This window comes from Schistocerca americana, chromosome 9, assembly GCF_021461395.2.
Source record: "Schistocerca americana isolate TAMUIC-IGC-003095 chromosome 9, iqSchAmer2.1, whole genome shotgun sequence".
Taxonomy (NCBI): Eukaryota; Metazoa; Arthropoda; class Insecta; order Orthoptera; family Acrididae; genus Schistocerca; species Schistocerca americana.
In genome coordinates, this window is record NC_060127.1 from 87,286,660 (window position 1) to 87,306,245 (window position 19,586).

A 19,586-nucleotide genomic window follows, 5' to 3' on the forward strand; every position below is an offset into this window, starting at 1 on the left:
TTCGATAGTGATACATTGCCGCTAAGTTGTTACTAGGGCTCATACAACAAACTCTGATTTTACAATAATGGTAGAGATGTTGAGTCATTAAATGTCACATAAACAAGATTGAGAACTTTGTGTAATGATGGGAAAAATGTGTGGAAGAAGCGAGGGTTTATGTACATAGCATTTTACTTCCAAATAATGTTTAACTATGCTGTGGCAGTTAGGTTGGATAGAAGGATAGTGTGTGTGGCGGTCATGACTAGTGCTCCTAAGTCTGTGGGTTTTCTTTAAATGCCTTTTAACAGTTCACTGCTTCTACTATTCAATGAGTTGTTTAAGTTTTCTCCTTAAATTATTTCGAGCTCTGGTGGTACATTATTCAAATGGTTTGATGTGATTAGGGCTGGTTTAAGGGCCAATGGGTCTCAAATGCAAAGATTTTAAAGGTTCTACCAAAAGATGACAGTATCAAAATGTAATATTCCTTCAGTATTTCGAAAATCATTGGGAAGGAAGGGATAGCCAAATGACTATTCTAATTAGATTCTGCAAACTATGAGTATGGATACAAGCCCTCAAACTTCTGGAAAAATTTCATCCACAAAATCACAAAGATAGCAAGAGCTGATAAGTATGAGAAATATTGCACAGACAGCTTGACAGCTCATGCACCCAAGCTGCTGACGTGAATAACATATGACAAGAAAATTGAAGATCTGTAAGGTGGTGATTAGTTTGGCTTTAGTGGCTCTGGTATTGTGCTCAGTATTGGAAGACATACTTAAACAGAGAAACATTCATAGGGAAACTGCATTTGACACTGTATGGTTGTGAAAGACACTCAAAATTATCAGGAAAAAAGCTGTAAGTTATAGAGAAAGATGAGTAATATGCATACAATATCTACAAGAACCAAAGGGAAAAAATAAAAATGTGAGAAAGAATGAAGTACTCAGATCAAAAACACTGTAAGACAGAGATGTAACCTTTCACCCCCCCCCCTCCCCCCTCCCCACTGTTCAATCTGTACATCAAAGAAGCAATGATGGAAATACAAGAAAGGTTTGGAAGTAGGATTAAAATTCAGGATGAAGTAGGGAGAATTACAGGATTCTGTTAAAAGGAGTCAACAGTTGAATGAGCACACAATATGGACAGGGAGTAAACCAAAGAAAAAATAATAAAAGAGGAATAGCAGAAATGAGATTAGGGGAACAATGAAGTAGATGAAGTTAAGGACTTCTTTTACTTTGGAAGTAAAGTAACTCATGTTGGCAGAAGCAAAGACAACATAAAAAATGGACTAGAACCAGTGAAAATAGCATTTTTGTCCAAAAGAAGTCTACTGGTATCAAACATAGGCCATAATTTTGAAGAAGAACTTTCTGAGAATGAACACTTGGAGTACAGCATTGAGTGGTAGTGAAACATGGACTATGTGAAAACCAAAAGAGAAGAGAAATTTCTGAAATCTCTGAAATATGGTGCTACAGAAGAATGACAAGATAAGGAATGAGAATGTTCTTCACAGAATCAGTGGGGAAAGAAACATGTGGAAAAGATGAGGAGTAATAACAGTATGATAGAATGTGTGTCAAGACACCAGGAAATAACTTGCATATTCTTTCAAGCATGGGGATGACAGAGATTGTAATATATCCAACAAGTAATTGAGGACATTGGGTGTAAGTGCTGCTCTGATGCGATGAGGCTAGTGTAGGGGAGGAGTCTCTGGTAGCCCATGTCATACCAGTCAGATGACAGACAGTGGGAGGGGGTGGGTGGGGGAGGCGGGGAGGAATGTCATCTAAAATCTGACTGGGATTGGGGACACAAATGAGATGTGACTTGTGTATAAAGTTTATAAAGTTATTCTCAAAGCAGCCTGGGATTTGGTACATTGTATATTTTATTACAAAATTGTTGAAGGGGAAACAGTGACTGAAATAGTAATGACCTAAAGGTTTTGACAGATAAGACTTTGACTCTACAGTGGAGTTTGTGCTGTTCCAAAATTTGCTGACAGACACAAACTGTATGATGGAACTGGCATAGAACTTAGAACCTTAACTTTCATGGTCGTTGACAACTGAGCTATCCAGACACGATTCCTGTCCTTCCCTCACGGCTTCTGAAGTCTCTTCATCTATTCAAACTTCACAGAAGCCCTCTTGTTTGTGTTGCTGGACTAGCACTCCTGTAAGAAAGAATATCATTGCAAAATGGCACAGCCATAGCCTAGGCATTATTTCTAGAATGAATTGTTTCTCTGTATCAAAACTATCTGGTACAACAGAACCATGTGCCATCTGAGACATTGATGTACAGTTTGGTTTATCGCCTTTTATTCATTAAAATATGTAAGAAAATACTACTCATTTTTTCATGTTATGCATTTGAAATAACAATCGTATGTGACAAATACATGCTTGTTGAACATGAGGTTTTATTATATGGAATACATTATTCTGAATGCATTGATGGTGTTGATAAGTGTAGCTAAAAAAATTGGAATTAATATTCTGGTACTCTTTCTTTTAAATATATGTAGTTGTAGTTTATAGTGATTCGTTGGATGTTTTGGTCAAGACATTACATTATACAACAGCATTTCACTACTATGTACATATGCTATTTTTTAAAAGAATTCCTGAACATATTGTTCATTGGTGCAGCAAAAGCACAGTCATGAAGAGTATTCTTATTAGGCTCTAGCAACAATTACTTGTGCAAAAAAGAAAGTGAGACATGTACAGAGGAAAAACTCTTATGTTTTTTTGGTACTACATAAGGCTGTTTGTGTTACAACTGTATGAAATGTGTTTAGCATTTGACATGAGTACATTGCTTATGACTGCATTGTGTAATGTACTGTACAAAATATGAACTTTTACTACTTTTAAAAATCTTAGCAATTTGATGTTCGTTGCCAACATAATACCACTAATATCAACAGAATGTACTGACCAAAGCATAAACAGTTGGCAATGACAGGCTGCGAGTCCAGAGCCTCCCTCTCATTCGTTCGTACATCTCCTGTCGGAAATGTTACACTAAGTCACTGATATGAGATTAAACCTGCATCACTGTCACATTCTAGTTTAAAGCCCAGGGGCTTAAGCACCATAAAAATGTCTTTAATCATCCACTTCAGAAAACATTATCACACGTTACTGTCTATCACTCAGTGAGCCACAAAATCTGCCAATCAGCTCTTTCCAGAGTCATCTTCATTCCTTTCACCATTGCTACAGCTGCCATTTCTGTTGTTGCTGTTATTATCGACAGCACCTGTGTTGTTGTTATTGCAGGTTATTGTGTTGTTGTTGAGAGAGGAAAGTACATGTGGATACAGGTTGCTGAGCACACACACTTCCATGGGGCGCTGTGCCGGCAGCCCCATGTCCGGAAGTGGCTTCTTGTACAGCGACCGTGCCCATATGCTGAGGATGACCATCTCACCGAGCATCAGAGAGTTGTACACCACTGGAACAGGGGAGCACAGTTTCTTGTATCAGAATTTTGCTCCCGTAGACTTAAAAATAATTCTTGTTGATCAAAGTTTGTTATGGAAATTGAAAAAATGCTGTACTTGGAGTTCCCATTCCATTGTTAGAAAACTTAACTTATGCCATGCTCAAGACAAACAATTGCTTTGTGTGAAAAGGCAGAATTATTTACAGATAACCATTTAAACACTTGTTGTACAAGTGTGGGCAAATGATGTGGTCCACTATGAATCGAAAACTAGGCATATAAAATACGGAAAGCATAAAATGTGGAAAACCTTGAACTATGACAAAAAATGTACATTTTGAGGAATTATTGAGATGTCATTCAACATTAAGTAAGAAAGTTAGTAATTTGTTCCTGTAAACACTTTGTAAAATTACTGTAATGTTCTGAAGTTAATTTTGATTACATTATTCTAATACCAATGTAGTGTACTAATTGTTAAAAATACTGGGTTAGTGCATAAGTTCATAGCATTTTGCAATAATTTTTATAAACACAATGGAGACTTTAGTCACTAATAATATATTCTCCTTCAATATGGACAACAGTCTGTGAATTTTGATTCTGTGAAAATAGAAATCACATGGTTTTCAAATGAAGAATTTGTCAAGCCATGTTCAGAGTGCTCCTTGAAGGTTGTTCAATCACAAACAGAAAAGATGAAAATCAGAGGGTGCAAGATCAGGTGAATAAAGTGGTTGTAGAATGACTTCCCAACCCAGCTCCTGTATACTGTCTTTTGTCAGTGTAGCAGAGTACAGGTGGGTGTTATCATGAAGTAGCATCACTTCACACAGTGTTCCTGGTTGTTGCTCTTGGATTGTATGTGCAAGAAGCAGTTATTAACAGTAAGTGTCGGTAGTTTTGGTTACACCTCAAGGAAGTAATTTGCAGTACATCACAGCCTCACTGTTCCACATCTACATCTACATTTATACTCTGCAAACCACCAGGAAGTGAATGGCAGAGAGTAGATCCAATTGCACCAGTTATTAGGGTTTCTTCCCATTTCATTCACATATGGAGCATGGGAAGAATGATTGATTGAATGCCTCTGTGCATGCAGTAATTATTCTGATCTTTTCCCCATGATCCTATGTACTACATTGTAGTATATTTCTAGATTCATTATTGAATGTCAGTTCTTGAAACTTTGATCCTAGATTTTCTCAGAATACTTTATGCATATCATCGAAAGTCTTCCAGTTCAGTTCCTTCAGTACCTCTGTTACTCTCTCCAATGGGTTAAACAAACCTGTGAACATTCATGCTGGTATCTGTTCAATATCACCTGTTAGTCCTAGTTGGTACAGATCCCACACATTTTAGCAATTTCTAGAACCAGTTGCACGAGTGATTTGTAAGCAATGTGATTTGTAAGTAGTCTACTTTGTAGAGACTTCCCCAGTATTCTACCAGTAAACCAAAGTCTAGCATCTGCTTTATCTAAAGTATTACACCCAGGTATTTGTATGAGTTGGGCAATGGCAACAGTGAATTACTGATATTATAATCATAGGGAACTATGCTTTTCTATGTTGTGAAGTGTACAGTTATACATTCCTGAACGTTTAAAGCAAGTTGCCAATCTCGGCATCTCTTTGAAATGTTATCAAGATCTGACTGAATATTTATGCAGCTTCTTTCAGACAGTACATCATTTTAGAAAACTGCATTATCTACAAGATGTCTGAGGTTACTACTGTCAGCAAGGTCATTAATATACAACATGAGTAGCAAAGTCTCAACACATTTCCCTGGGGCACACCCAAAGTTGCTTCTATATCTGATGATGACCCTCCATTTAAGATAACATGCTGTGTATTCTCTATCAAAAAGTCCTTAATCTAGTCATAAATCTCTCTTGATACTCCATATAATTGCACTTTTGACAATAAGCATAGGTTTTCAAGAAATACTGCATCTAGCTGACTGCCTTGATCCACATCATGTGAGCGAAGAGTGAATTGGGTTTCCCATGATAAATGTTTTCGGAAGCCATGCTGGTTGCTACTGAGGAGGTCATTCTGTTCAAGATACCTCTTTATGTTTGAGCTCAGAATATGTTCTAAGATTCTACAACAAATTGATTTCCAGGATTTTGGATGGTAGTTCTGTGGATCACTTCTACTACCCTTCTTGTAGATGGGTGTGAGCTGTGCTTTTTTTGAAGAACTGGACACGGTTTTTTGCTTGAGGGATCTTTGATATTTAGATGAGGGGCTAATTCAAGTGCAAATTCAGTATAGAATCTGGCAAGGATTCCATCAGGCTGTGGAGCTTTATTCAGTTTCAATGATGAGATGTTTCTCAACACCACTGGCATTAATACTTAATTCATTCATCTTTTCAGTGGTAGAAGCATTTAATTGGGGCAATTCTCCTGGGTCCCCTTTGTAAAGGATCATTTGAAAACAGAGTTAAGCATTACAGCTTTTACTTTGTTACCCTCAATTTCAGTTCCTGTCTCATTCGCTAGGGACTGTACACTAACTTTGGTGCCACTACAGCCTTTCAATACAATCAGAATTTTGTATGGGTTTTATGAAATATCATTTGACAATATTCTGCTACAGTACTCATTGAAACCATCAAGCATTGCTCTCTTGACAGCCTTATTCAGCCTCTCTTCCTCTCTCTATAGCACTGCACTTTGTTCTACACCTACTATGCAGTAATCCCTGTTTCTTTAGAAGCTTTTATACAGTGGCTGTATGCCATGGAGGTTCTCTTCCATTATGAACTGTTCTACTGAGTACATGTCTATCCAGTCCATGGTCAACTATTCTTTTAAACTTGAGCAACAGTGGATGTGCACAGGCCTTGTATGGGGAGTTGCTGTTTTGTTCAGGCTTTGCCCGTTCTTCATTACACTAATGTGGATAATTGTGGATTAATGCATTCAAATTATCTTCATTAAACACCAAAGTCTTCCTGTTCATGGAGGATCAATAATGTCAAAATGATCCTCTGTAAAATGAGCCTTGCTCTGTCCAGTAGCATTATCCCCATACATGGCATAAATGTTCCTGGTTGCCTGTGCTGTTGTCACCCCTCTACTGAACTCAGTCAGAAATGCGATTTCTCCACTTGGCACTCCATTATATAGCATCCACAGTTCCACTCACTATCTCCAAATAACAATATGCAAACAAAAATTGCAACTGTGAACTACAAATAAAGAAATGACAATAGAGAAACACAGGGTTATTTGGTAACCGTGGTAGCGTTACGGAGATGTTTAACAAACTCAAGTGGCAGACTCTGCAAGAGAGGCGCTCTGCATCGCGGAGTAGCTTGCTCGCCAGGTTTCGAGAGGGTGCGTTTCTGGATGAGGTATCGAATATATTGCTTTCCCCTACTTATACCTCCCGAGGAGATCACGAATGTAAAATTAGAGAGATTCGAGCGCGCACAGAGGCTTTCAGACAGTCATTCTTCCCGCGAACCATAAGCGACTGGAACAGGAAAGGGAGGTAATGACAGTGGCACGTAAAGTGCCCTCCGCCACACACCATTGGGTGGCTTGCGGAGTATAAATGTAGATGTAGAGAAATAAATGCGTAGAACTGGTATGCCAACATGCAAAGTGAAAATGATATGAATTTATGCAGCCAACCTGATAAATTTGAGTATTAGGCCATGCCATTATAAAACACTAAAGCAACTAAAGTGCCACTCTGAAAATAAACTCTGCAAAGTCAGTTAAATATTGGCAATTTAGTTGCTTTGATGTTTTGTAATGAAATGGTCTAACACTGAAAATTATTGTATTTGTAAATGACACTTGCCAAGGAAGCCTATGAACTTATTTCACAAAGAACTGTTTTTACATTGGTTACTGGGGGAGGACAATAGTAGACTGTGAAACAAACCCATCATTAATGTATAAGACGTGTGATTTTATTAAATTAAAACCATTGCAAGTACTGTGATAATAATAAGTGATGATAATGCAGCAATCTTTTTGGAACTTCATTATTTCCTCCTTTAATCCTATTTGGTATAGATCCCTGACTGAAGAGCAATATTACAGTAATAGTCAAATGAGGGTTTTGTAAGCTACCTCCTTTGAGGGTAGTGAGTTGTTACCTCCTATATTATTTATATTCTACTAGAACTGTTCACACCATAATATGTAACAATATACGTCATAACTAGAAATGCTATAAATTAATTACAGTAGCTATAAAAACTGTAACAAATCATGTATGTTATTTTAGTAAGAACACCCGGTGTAACAATCACTGGCAACAACCATAAAATGTACATTAGCGGTCAAAAGTTTTCTATCACCTATCACAATTATGGCTGTGCTGTTAAAACAGTGTCTCCATTTCGAATATTCTATCATATCCTCCTTCGGATAGTAAGACAAGCATAAACAGATACAGACCAAGTGCCTCAGTTGTGAATTTGAGTGGTTGTTTGTCTAGAGGGGCACTGACGAGTTTCCACAACAACATTGAGGTGACTTTCCATTCGAATAAGCCTCATTCCTTCTGTTGTCTGTGCAGCAATCAGTTCACAATATTTTACAGTGTATAGTGTGCAGGGACTTATGACCACAGCAGTTGAGTCCCATAGTGCTCAGAGCCATTTATAGTGTGCATCTACCAGTGTGTTTATATACTTGATGGGCTTCAAACAGTGTTACCTCCTAATATGATGGATGCATGTGATTGGAATTGAAAAATGTGCTGTAATTGTAGCTCTGCATCAACAAGGCTACTCTAGTAAGACAAGCTGATGTAGACTAATTTACAGCGGTGTGTACACTGCAGTGATACAAGGAAACTGATGCCACTGCAAGTGTTCATGGTCTGGAAGACTCCGAGTAACATCATACATGGAAGTTCAGTTCATATGAGTACAGAGTAAATGTCAGGGTGACTCTTCATGCACCTGAAACTTGCAAGGAAGTAAACAGTAAGTGAGCAGCTCTAGTCTCTGTCTCAACAGTGCAACATGTCTCTGAACGATATTTAAAAGATTTAAAAGGTGTGTAGCAGCCAAAAAACCATTGGACAATGGGCACAGCAACATAAAAACTGAAGCATGCAGCAATGGTCCAAGGTGTTATTCAATGAAAAATCTAAATTTTAAATGCTCAGAAGCCACTGCTGAATGTTTATCCATCAACTTTGTGGATAACATGTGTAAAGTCAGTGTGTGATACCAATGGTGAAGTTTGGCGGAGCATCGGTCTTGATGTGGGGATGTTTTGCGGGTCATAAAGTCGGTTATCTAGTGACAATTAATGGAACATGGACGACCGAGTGATATTACAGGATACTGGTCAATGATGCAGTTCTATTGACAAGAGACTTTGTGGGGAACTGATGAATATGATTTGGCCAAGTCAGTTACTTGACTTAAATTTCATCTTACGAGATGAACTTGACAAGCAGTTCAGAAAACTGAAATTATCTAACATTGAAGATCTATAGAATAATTTACAAATGTATTTGGATTGCAGTATCTGCAAACGACTAAAATCTTATCAATGGGATGCCAAGAGTTTATACAGGTATTCTGAAGAACACTTTCAAGTGGCTAAAATCTGAACCATACCGAGTTGTACTGGATGAGTGTACTCAAAGTGCAGTTAGCCATTGAGGTCCAGTGTGGGCTGTAATTATCATATGGCAGTGAAACTATATAAATGTGCTAATGTATTAATGTTGAACCAGTTAATGCTGGAAAAAATTAGTTCTGATTTTGGCCACCAGGTGCAAATTTGGCACTGTACTGCATCTTGTTGACATCTCCAGTGCTCATATTGAATGAATTGTGACGGTTAATAATAAAATCAACATCAAACCTTTCTCACTTATCTGACTTTTTCTGCTGATGTTCTGTTCCTGATCCATTACACACGGAAACATTTCTGTACATCTTTCTTGCATTCACAGCACCAGATTTGCACCAGGTGGTCTAAATAGGAACTAATTTTTTTCCAGGGTGAATCGGTTCCACATTAATGCATTAGTATATCTACCAAGTTTTGCTGCCATATGATATTTACAGCCCACACAGGACCCCTGTAAGTAACTGCACTTTAATCATAGCCATTCAGTATTTGAAGACAGAGAGAGAAAATATTTATTTTGTTGGTTTGTTTAGTCTGTATGGTGTGTATGTACATGGAAATAAAGTCTATAGCATTTTTCATGGATGGCCAAAAACTTTCGAGTAGTAGTGTACATTGTACAACTGACGAATAAATAAATGCATCAGACAGTCAGCATGGGCTTGTCGGACACTCACAGTTGCTGTAGACGGCAGGGGTGATAGGGGGCCGACAGGGCAGCAGCCCTGTCCACACTGCGGCCCGCGCAGACAGTCCCTGCAGCTTGGCCAGCAGCAGTACGAACTGCAGTGCGAGGAACTTGGCCTGCGCACGGTGGCCCGACAGCAGCTCTGCCAGCAGCCGCAGCGTCATCGAGATCCCCCAGATGGCACACAGGATGGACAGCACGACCACCGGCTGCAGGTACATGTAGTTCACCTGGTACAGGCTCTGCGGGCACACCGACAACCACTCCGTCAGTACAGCAGTCTCACAAAAACACCAGTAAGCTGGATGATACACTCAAAACGGTGGACCCAATTTAATGAATTTTTACACTACTGGCCTAAAAATTACTACACCACAAAGATGACGTGCTACAGACGCAAAATTTAACTGACAGGAAGGAGATGCTGTGATATGAAAATGATTAGCTTTTCAGAGCATTCACACAAGGTTGGCGCCGGTGGCAACACCTACAACATGCTGACATGAGGAAAGTTTCCAACTGATTTCTCATACAAAAACAGTAGTTGACTGGCGTTGCCTGGTGAAATGTTGTTGTGATGCCTTGTGTAAGGAGGAAAAATACTTTCTATCATGTTTTCGAATTTGATAAAGGTCGGATTGTAGCCTATCGCGATTGTGGTTTATTGTATCGCGACATTGCTGCTCACGTTGGTCAAGATCCAATGACTGTTAACAGAATATGGAATCCGTGGGTTCAGGAGGGTAATACGGAATGCCGTGCTGGATCCCAATGGCCTCGTATCACTAGCAGTCGAGATGGCAGGCAACTTATCCGCTTGGCTGTAACGGATCGTGCAGCCTCGTTTCGATCCCTGAGTCAACAGATGGGGACGTTTGCAAGACAACAACCATCTGCATGAACAGTTCAATGATAATTGCAGCAGCATGGACTATCAGCTCGGAGACCATGGCTGCGGTTACCCTTGACGCTGCATCACAGACAGGAGCGCCTGCGATGGTGTACTCAACGACGAACCTGTGTGCATGAATGGCAAAACGTCATTTTTTCGGATGAATCCAGGTTCTGTTTACAGCATCGTGATGGTCATATCTTTGTTTGGTGACATCACGGTGAACGCACAATGGAAGCATGTATTTGTTATCGCCATACTGGCGTATCACCCTGCGTGATGGTATGGGGTGCCATTGGTTACATGTCTCTGTCACCTCTTGTTCGCATAGACGGCACCTTGAACAGTCGACATTACATTTCAGATGTGTTATGACCCATGGCTCTACCCTTCATTCCATCCCTGCAAAACCATACATTTCAGCAGGATAATGCATGGCCGCATGTTGCAGGTCCTGTACGGGCCTTTCTGGATACAGAAAATGTTCAACTGCTGCCCTGGCCAGCACATTCTCCAGATCTCTCACCAACTGAAACTGGCTCATCACAATACGCCAGTCACTACTGTTGATGAACTGTGGTATTGTGTTGAAGCTGCATGGGCAGCTGTACCTGTACATCCAAGATCTGTTTGACTCAATGCCCAGGCATATCAAGGCCATTATTACGGCCATAGGTGGCTGTTCTGGGTACTGATTTCTCAGGATCTATGCACCCAAATTGCATGAAAATGTAATAACATGTCAGTTCTAGTATAATATATTTGTCCAATGAATATCCGATCATCATCTGCATTTCTTCTTGGTGTAGAAATTTTAATGGCCAGTAGTGTATTTCATGAAATATAAATTCAACATAAAGAACCTATACTCAGGAACACTGAAAATAATGCGCCCAAAGGGAAGGAAGTTACAAATGCAAAACTTTGCAATGGTGAGATCTGATAAGCAAATGATCCAAGTTTGATGCCAGTGCACACACCCAGTGAGCTTGTGATGGGGCTGCCATGAGACAGAGGAGTCTATTTAAAAATACTCGAGAAGGATGTTAGGCACAGAATGCCAGGCAGACATGTTAGATAACATTTCTCACAGTTAAGCCTGTTTGAGAAGGAAGTAATCATCAGCATGAAAAACACTGGCTCGTCAACACCCTGTGTGGCTCACTTGGTTGACTGATTGGAGTGTTCCATCAGGCAGTATTGGGAGCAGTGGAAAAATAGTACCCACATGTGGAACAACCAGGAAGATGACAAAGTGATAGAATTGAAGAATCGTGCAGCAAGCAATCGGGGATCCTACAGTGACTCACTCCATGATACAAGCAGATGTATGGATGCAAATTCTTCCATAGACTATTTCCAGATGCCTTGTGAATGTGAATTTGCAATCCAGGTATTCCTGTCATGTACTGCCATTAACACTGACACATCAGTGACTCCAAATACAGTGGTGCCAAGCTAGACTGATCTGGACTGCCACAGATTGGGAAATGTGGTGTTAGTGATGAATCCTGATATGTTTTGGAGATGGATGACAGTTGTGAACAGGTGACATTGTAACCTTTTGAATGCTACAATTACACACATGCTACCACACACCACACTGCCCACAAAGCTGACATAATGGTCTGGGGTGCCACAGTTTACAATGGCTGGTTCGCTGTAATTGTGGTAGGTTGTACCCTAATGGGCAGGCATTATGTTAATGACATTCTTCAACCCTACGTGGGACCTTTCCTACATGGCCTACCAGGGACACTTTTTGAGCAAGACAATGCTCATCTGTATACAGCTTTATTTGCTCGAGACTTCCTACTTCATGTTCTTACTACTCTGTAGCACCCAACTTCTCTCAAAGTGCATATGTGGGACCAACTGAAATTACAATGTCACCGTATCATTGTGAGTATGATTTGGAATCAATTCAATGACAGACCACTGTGTGGCATGTATTGCAGCATAAGTTGGTCCAACACATTATTGTTGTTGCACTGTATTTGTCTACTTGTACTTACCATATTTGTTTATCTATCGTGACTTTGGGATCAACTGAATCACTCATCTGTTTCATTACATGTAATAAATTTCATTCTGATCTAATGCTTCTCTCATGGTGCACTATTTTCAACGTTCCTGAGTATATATGCAGGTGGAAAAAAATGGGAAGTTTTAAAGATCACTAACACAGACTGTAAAAGTTCAATATGTCCCCCTCCCATGGTCAGGTCACCAGTTGTGTTAGGACTGTAGCAATTGCCAAATGCCCCCTACTCAGCTAAAGGAACTTGTGTCAAGCTAAAATAATATTTTAAATTATTTAAGAATAAAGGAAGTGAGTCACTGAAAGGCAGAAGTGCTGCATCGTTGACAGGTATACAAACAAAGGGTACAGAGCTTGGCTAGCTTTCAGAGTGCACTTCTTTTTTAAAGCTTGTAAAAACAACAACAACAACAACCAACAAGAGGGGGGGGGAGGGGGGGAGGGGGGGGGGGAGAGAGGAGAGAGAGAGAGAGAGAGAGAGAGAGAGAGAGAGAGAGAGAGAGAGAGAGAGAGAGCTCTAGTTGACAGCTGGACGATTGTAATACCAATGTAAAACACTTTACAGTGGTTGCAGCAGAGCTGGTGTATAACACAGCTGCTTTCACAGATGGCCCGGCCTCTGACAGAGTAGCATAAGCCTGGGACAGGACTGGAGTATGTGGTGTTGGACACAGGCATGTGCACGTGAGTGTGTGTGAGTGCATGTTTTTCATACTAGCTTGAAATAGGCAGTGCATTCTGGAAGCTAGCTAAGCTCTGTACCTTTTGCTCGTGTACCTATCGATGACACAGCACTTCTACCTTTTGGTAAGTCATCTCCTGTATTTTTAAATAATTCACAGTTCTCAACCAGAACTTTTCATACATTAAAATAATATTTTAAAAAAGTTATATTTATAGGTAGCTGCTGATGTTTGCTCTTCTGTCCAAAGAGTCTCCACACCAGTCTAGTCTGTGCCAGCCATTTTATGACTGTGCAACTAGCGCAATGTACACCCGTTTGAACCTGCATACTGTAGCCAAAGCTTGGTCTCTACAGTTTTTACCCATTGTCTCTCCTCCATTCTCTAATTCCAAACTGTTTCTTGATGTCTGTGTGCTAGAGAAGAATAATTTCTTTCAATCTAATTGTGACAAATTTCTTTCTTACCTGATTTGATTCAGTGCCTCTTCACTAGTTATCTCATCTATACATCTAATCTTCAGCATTATTCTACAGCATCAAATTTCAATAACTTCTGTTCCGATCTTGAGTGAACTGTTTATTGTCCATGTTTTACTTCAGTTCAACACTTCACTCCAGCACAAATACCTTCAGAAAAAGAGCTCCTAAGACTTTAAATTTATACTCGGTGTTAACTATTTTCTCTGTTGCAGAAACACGTCTCTTGCTGTTGCCAGTCCACATTTTTTCTCCCCTCTACTTCACCCATTATCAGTTACTTTTCTGCCAAAATAGCAGAACTCCTCTACTACTTTTAGTGCCTCATTTCCTAATTTATTTTGTTTGGTGTCATCTGATTAAATTTGGCTACATTCCATTATACTTGGGTTACTTTTGTAGATATTAATCTTATAAAATCTTTCCATAGTGCTGCTCATTCCATTCAAGCGATTTTTCGAATTCTCACATTATCTTTGACAAATTTACAATGTCATTGGCAGACCTAAAAGTTTTAATTTATTCCCTCTGAACTTTAATTCTCTTTCCAAATTTATCCTTCATTTCCATTGCTGCTTGCTCACTATACATACTGAATAACACAAGGGATAGGCTACAATGCTGTCTCTCTCCCTTCTTGACTACTGCTTCCTGCTAATATCCTTTAACTCCTACAACTGTAGTCTGTTTTGTATACAAGTGTAAATAACCTTCTGAGTCCTGTATTTTATACCTGGCAACAACAGAACTTCACGACATGTAATCTAGTAAGCATTACTATAAGCTTTCGGATGAAGTCGGAAGAAGTTCGGATGAAGCTGTTGTCAGCCTAAAGTGAACTGACTTCATTAAAAAATTTCACCAAGTCTGTGGACACACAGTCTTTATCAAAATTACTAAAAGCTTTTTATAAAAATACAAATACTATAAATGTGGATTTGGCTTTCTTTGATCTGTCTTCTAAGATAAGATGTGGAGTCAATATTGCCTCGTGCATTGCTGTATTTCTGCGAAACCGAAACCAATCTTTCTCGAGGTCAGTTTCTACCTGTGTTTCCATTCTTCGTAAATATTTTATGTCATAATTTTGCATACATGACTTACTAAACCTATGATTTGACAGTAGACACACCTGTCAGCACCTGCCTTCTTTAGAATTGGAATTTCATGTGAAAGTCTGAGGGTATTTAGTCTGTCTCATTAATCTTGACAAGCTAAGGAATTTAGTAAACTTGAGGAAATGTTGTCTGCAGTAGGAACCTTGTTTTGGCTTAGGTCTTTCATCGTTTATCAAATTCTTCTTGCAGTATCATGTCTCTCGTCACACCTCTGTATACGTATTCTTCCTTTTATGTGATATCGTCTTGAATTTCATGAAGGTAATACATATTACAGTTTTGTTTAAGTAATATAATTACTGACAGATTCTTTAATTATTATCTGATTAAAATGCCAAATATTAGTCAAGACACCATAATTACTGTTATGGTTGACTTAACATATTAGGGAAAAATCATTGTTTGGACAAGAAAAGTTAAACGCTTTGTGTCTTTCCCTCGAGAGAAAACTGACTTCAGTGGGGTCACATTTCCAGACAGATATAGTTGAAGTGCTGTCTCGATTTCTTGATTTGGCCCCCCAGGTCTCTCAGAGTCTGTTCTGCTAGTAACCCACAGCGTGATTTTCAGGGGTTTACTCACTGTCATCTAGGAACTGGTAGCCCGGATAAGCATTTCCCCCTCACATTTTATGCCAATGAGAATATGAAATTATATGTTCCAGACACATATTAAGCCTCAACTTTATCTGTGATAATGAATGCAGTCTGGAGCAATGAATTACAATTTGTACTACGGTGGCGATATGAGCCTGGGTCTTCTGTTCATTAGGCAGCTATGCTAATTGCAGCACTAGCCTGACACTGTGGCTAACACAGCTGCATGGATCATCCTAATATGTCTCCATCCCTAATACCGACTCCAATTCATGCTTCAGTCCATCTGCCTAGAGAGCAAGATAGCCAGTTTGAATTCCAGCTTTGGTACAAATTTTAATTCATTGCTTTTGCCTGTATTATTTATTGTAGATAAAATTGACACTCAATGTGTCTTTGGAACATATAATTTTGTATGATTAATATATCACGTAAGCCTGAGGTACAAGCAGGATTACCCCCATTTCGTTCAAAATATTAAGGATAATATGGAAAAAAATCCACATACATATTACAACGCCAGTACTGTTCAATACTTGCACTCTGATCTGTAGATTTAATCATTAGTATCTCTGCAGTGTGTATTGTGTATCTCTGTGATCTGATAAGGGATCAACCACTCAAAGTTTATACCTCTGAACACAACAAAATATGGTATGCCCTACAGGAGAATGCCATGCAGTAAAATGTTGTGACCCATTGCTAGGGTAAGCCTGACCTATATTGGATCCCATAAATGATCAGACCGCATTATGCATTTGGTTTATTATTATCATGGGCTTGTAGCAGGAGTTTATTTAGTTATTAAGTAATGAAGCAGAATTAAGGAAGATTAATGAAGCAGAACTAAGATAGATTAAATAGAAATGGAATTACAGCTTTTCACATTAAGATATCACAGGCCAATGATGGACAAACTTTTTTGCTGAAAATACCTTATTCGTATGTTTTTTAATGCGGGAAATCCAAATATGATACTTAAAAAACTGTATCACCCACCATTTCTTCACAAAAGAATTTAACAGCTCTTATACAGTTAAAATAATTTAAGAAGGGAGTGTAATGAATGTAGATGATGTTGGTTGCATTGCTGATAAACATTTGCTGGCAAAAGAAGGTCGATTCTATTTTTGTGTTAACAGATGGTGTTTTGTTTACTGTCAGCCTAACATCACTTCCTCGTTTCCTGTACATGTGCTCAGTACAATGCCTAATTGTGGTTGTAAAAACTCTGCTGACAGTTTTTGTTATATTTGTGGTGAATTTGTGATTAAAAAACACGAAAGAAACATTATAGACTTTGTGAAAAAGGTTCATCTATCATACTTGGGATTTAAAATTGGTGATCAAGATAAATCTTGGGCGCCACATAAGATATGTTAGGTGTGTGTTGAAGATCTGAGAAAATGGTCTAAAAAGGAGAAAAAAGCCTTTAGATTTGCTTTTCCTATGATATGGAGGGAGCCAAGAAATCATTCTGATGATTGCTACTTTTGAAGTGTTGATATTACTGGCAATAATTCGATAAACAAGAAGGTAAGAAGTTACCTTAACCTTCCATCCACCATCCGACCAGTAGGGCATGGTGTAGATTTGCCGGTTCCTGAACCACCAGATGATTTAAATTCCATTCCAACAGAAGTACTTTCTGATGTACTATCTGATTTAGATGACAATGAATTACATTGTAATACAGAAAGTCTAGGGCCCAAATTGTTTACTCAGACCGAACTTAACGATTTGATTAAGGATCTGGGCTTAACAAAAGAAAAAGCTGAATTGCTTGGCTCTAGATTAAAAGAAAAGAAACCAGCACATACAAAGAGAGAGCAGTAATTTTCCAAGGTTTTTCAACAAGAAGGTGATTTAGTGTACTGCTCCGACATTCCCAATATGATGAATGAGTTTGGTATTGAATCCAAAAGAGGTAGACTGTTTATTGATTCATCCAAAACTAGTTTAAACGCTGTTTTATTATGCAATGGTAACATGTATGCATCTATACCTGGTGGACATTGTATACATATGAATGAAATCTATGAAAACCTAGAAATAGTGTAAATAAAATAGGCTATTCTGCTCATGGTTGGATGATATGTGGCGGTCTGAAAGTAACATGCATGCTCCTTGGTCAGCAAGGTGGCTGTACCAAATTTCCATGTTTCTAGTGTGAATGGGACAGTAGAGTTAGGGATCAACACTGGTGCAGAAAGAACTGGTCTGTGAGGGAGTCTTTAAAACCCGGTGAGAATAATTGTACGAAAAAACCTTGTAGATCCAAGAAAGTACTCCTACCACATCGACATATAAAGTTAGGCCTAATGAAACAGTTTGTGAAGGCTTTGCCTAATGATGGACCATGTTTTTAGTATCTCTGCCGAAAGTTTCCACACCTTCAGAAGCTAAATTAAAAGAAGGCGTGTTTGTCGGACCTAACATTAGAAAATTAATGTTTGATGTTAACTTTGAATCCACACTGACCTTAAATGAGAAAGAAGCATGGGTATCATTCAAGAAAGTCGTTACAAAGTTCTTAGGACATGAAAAAGACCCAGAATTTGTTTTTATTATAGCTACAATGTTAAATTAGTTTAAAATTTTAGGATGTTTAGTGAACCTGAAAGATCACTTTTTGAACAGTCACCTTGATTACTTCCCAGACAATATGAGAGATGTTAGTGAGGAGCAAGGAGAGCGTTTCCTTCAGTGATGGAAAAACGCTACCGAGACCGCTGGTACACCAACATGATGGTGGACTACTGTTGGTCACTTTACCGAGAAGTTCAGCAAGCGACTTATCGTAGAAAAAGCTACATAAGAACCTTCAAAGAAAAGAAGAGAAAGAAAACACAAACCAATTCCAGCTGATATGTGAAACCTCTACTAACACATATCATTGTTTTAAGTAGCATACTGTAAATACGAGGTGCATTCAAGTTCTAAGGCTTCCGATTTTTTTTCTCCGGACTGGAAAGAGATAGAAACATGCGCATTGTTTTAAAATGAGGCCACGTTCATTGTCAATACATCCCAGAGATGGCAGCACTGGACGGCAGATGGAATTTTACCGCCAGCAGCGAGAATGAGAACTGTTTTAAATACTTAAAATGGCGACGTTTTCCTTACTTGAACAGCGTGCAATCATTCGTTTTCTGAATTTGCGTAGTATGAAACCAATTGAAATTCATCGACAGTTGGAGAAATGTGGTGATGGAGTTTTGGATGTGCCTAGAGTGTGTTCGTGGGTGCGACAGTTTAATGAAGGCAGAACATCGTGTGACAACAAACCGAAACAACCTCGGGCTCGCACAAGCCGGTCTGACGACATGATCGAGAAAGTGGAGAGAATTGTTTTGGGGGATCGCCGAATGACCGTTGACCAGACCGCCTCCAGAGTTGGCATTTCTGTGGGTTCTGTGCACACAACTCTGCATGACGACCTGAAAATACGAAAAGTGTCATCCAGGTGGGTGCCACAAATGCTGACGCACGACCACGTGGCTGCCTGTGTGGCATGTTGCCAAGCAATGTTGACGCGCAACGACAGCGTGAATGGGACTTTCTTTTCGTCAGTTGTGACAATGGATGAGACGTGGATACCATTATTCAATCCAGAAACAAAGCGCCAGTCAGCTCAATGGAAGCACACAGATTCACTGCCACCAAAAAAATTTCGGGTAACCGCCAGTGCTGAAAAAATGATGGTGTCCATGTTCTGGGACAGCGAGGGCGTAATCCTTACCCATTGCGTTCCAAAGGGCACTACGGTAACAGGTGCATCCTACGAAAATGTTTTGAAGAACAAATTCCTTCCTGCACTGCAACAAAAACGTCCGGGAAGGGCTGCGTGTGTGCTGTTTCACCAAGACAACGCACCCGCACATCGAGCTAACGTTACGCAACAGTTTCTTCGTGATAACAACTTTGAAGTGATTCCTCATGCTCCCTACTCACCTGACCTGGCTCCTAGTAACTTTTGGCTTTTTCCAACA

The 19,586-nt window shown here is 39.3% G+C and overlaps 1 protein-coding gene across 2 annotated transcripts in view; it reads right to left on the minus strand.

Moving 5' to 3' along the window:
- Positions 1-1,862: 1,862 nt before the first annotated feature.
- The window catches only part of LOC124551138 (organic solute transporter alpha-like protein), a 293,236-nt gene continuing 275,512 nt past the window's right edge, over positions 1,863-19,586 (minus strand). For both annotated transcript variants that reach the window (XM_047126101.1, XM_047126100.1), the window contains exons 6-7: positions 9,775-10,027; positions 1,863-3,474 (exon numbers count right to left, since the gene is read on the minus strand). In XM_047126101.1, the coding sequence (XP_046982057.1) occupies positions 3,197-3,474; positions 9,775-10,027 (531 nt within the window). In that variant the 3' untranslated portion in view covers positions 1,863-3,196. The remainder of the gene's footprint in view (positions 3,475-9,774; positions 10,028-19,586) is intronic.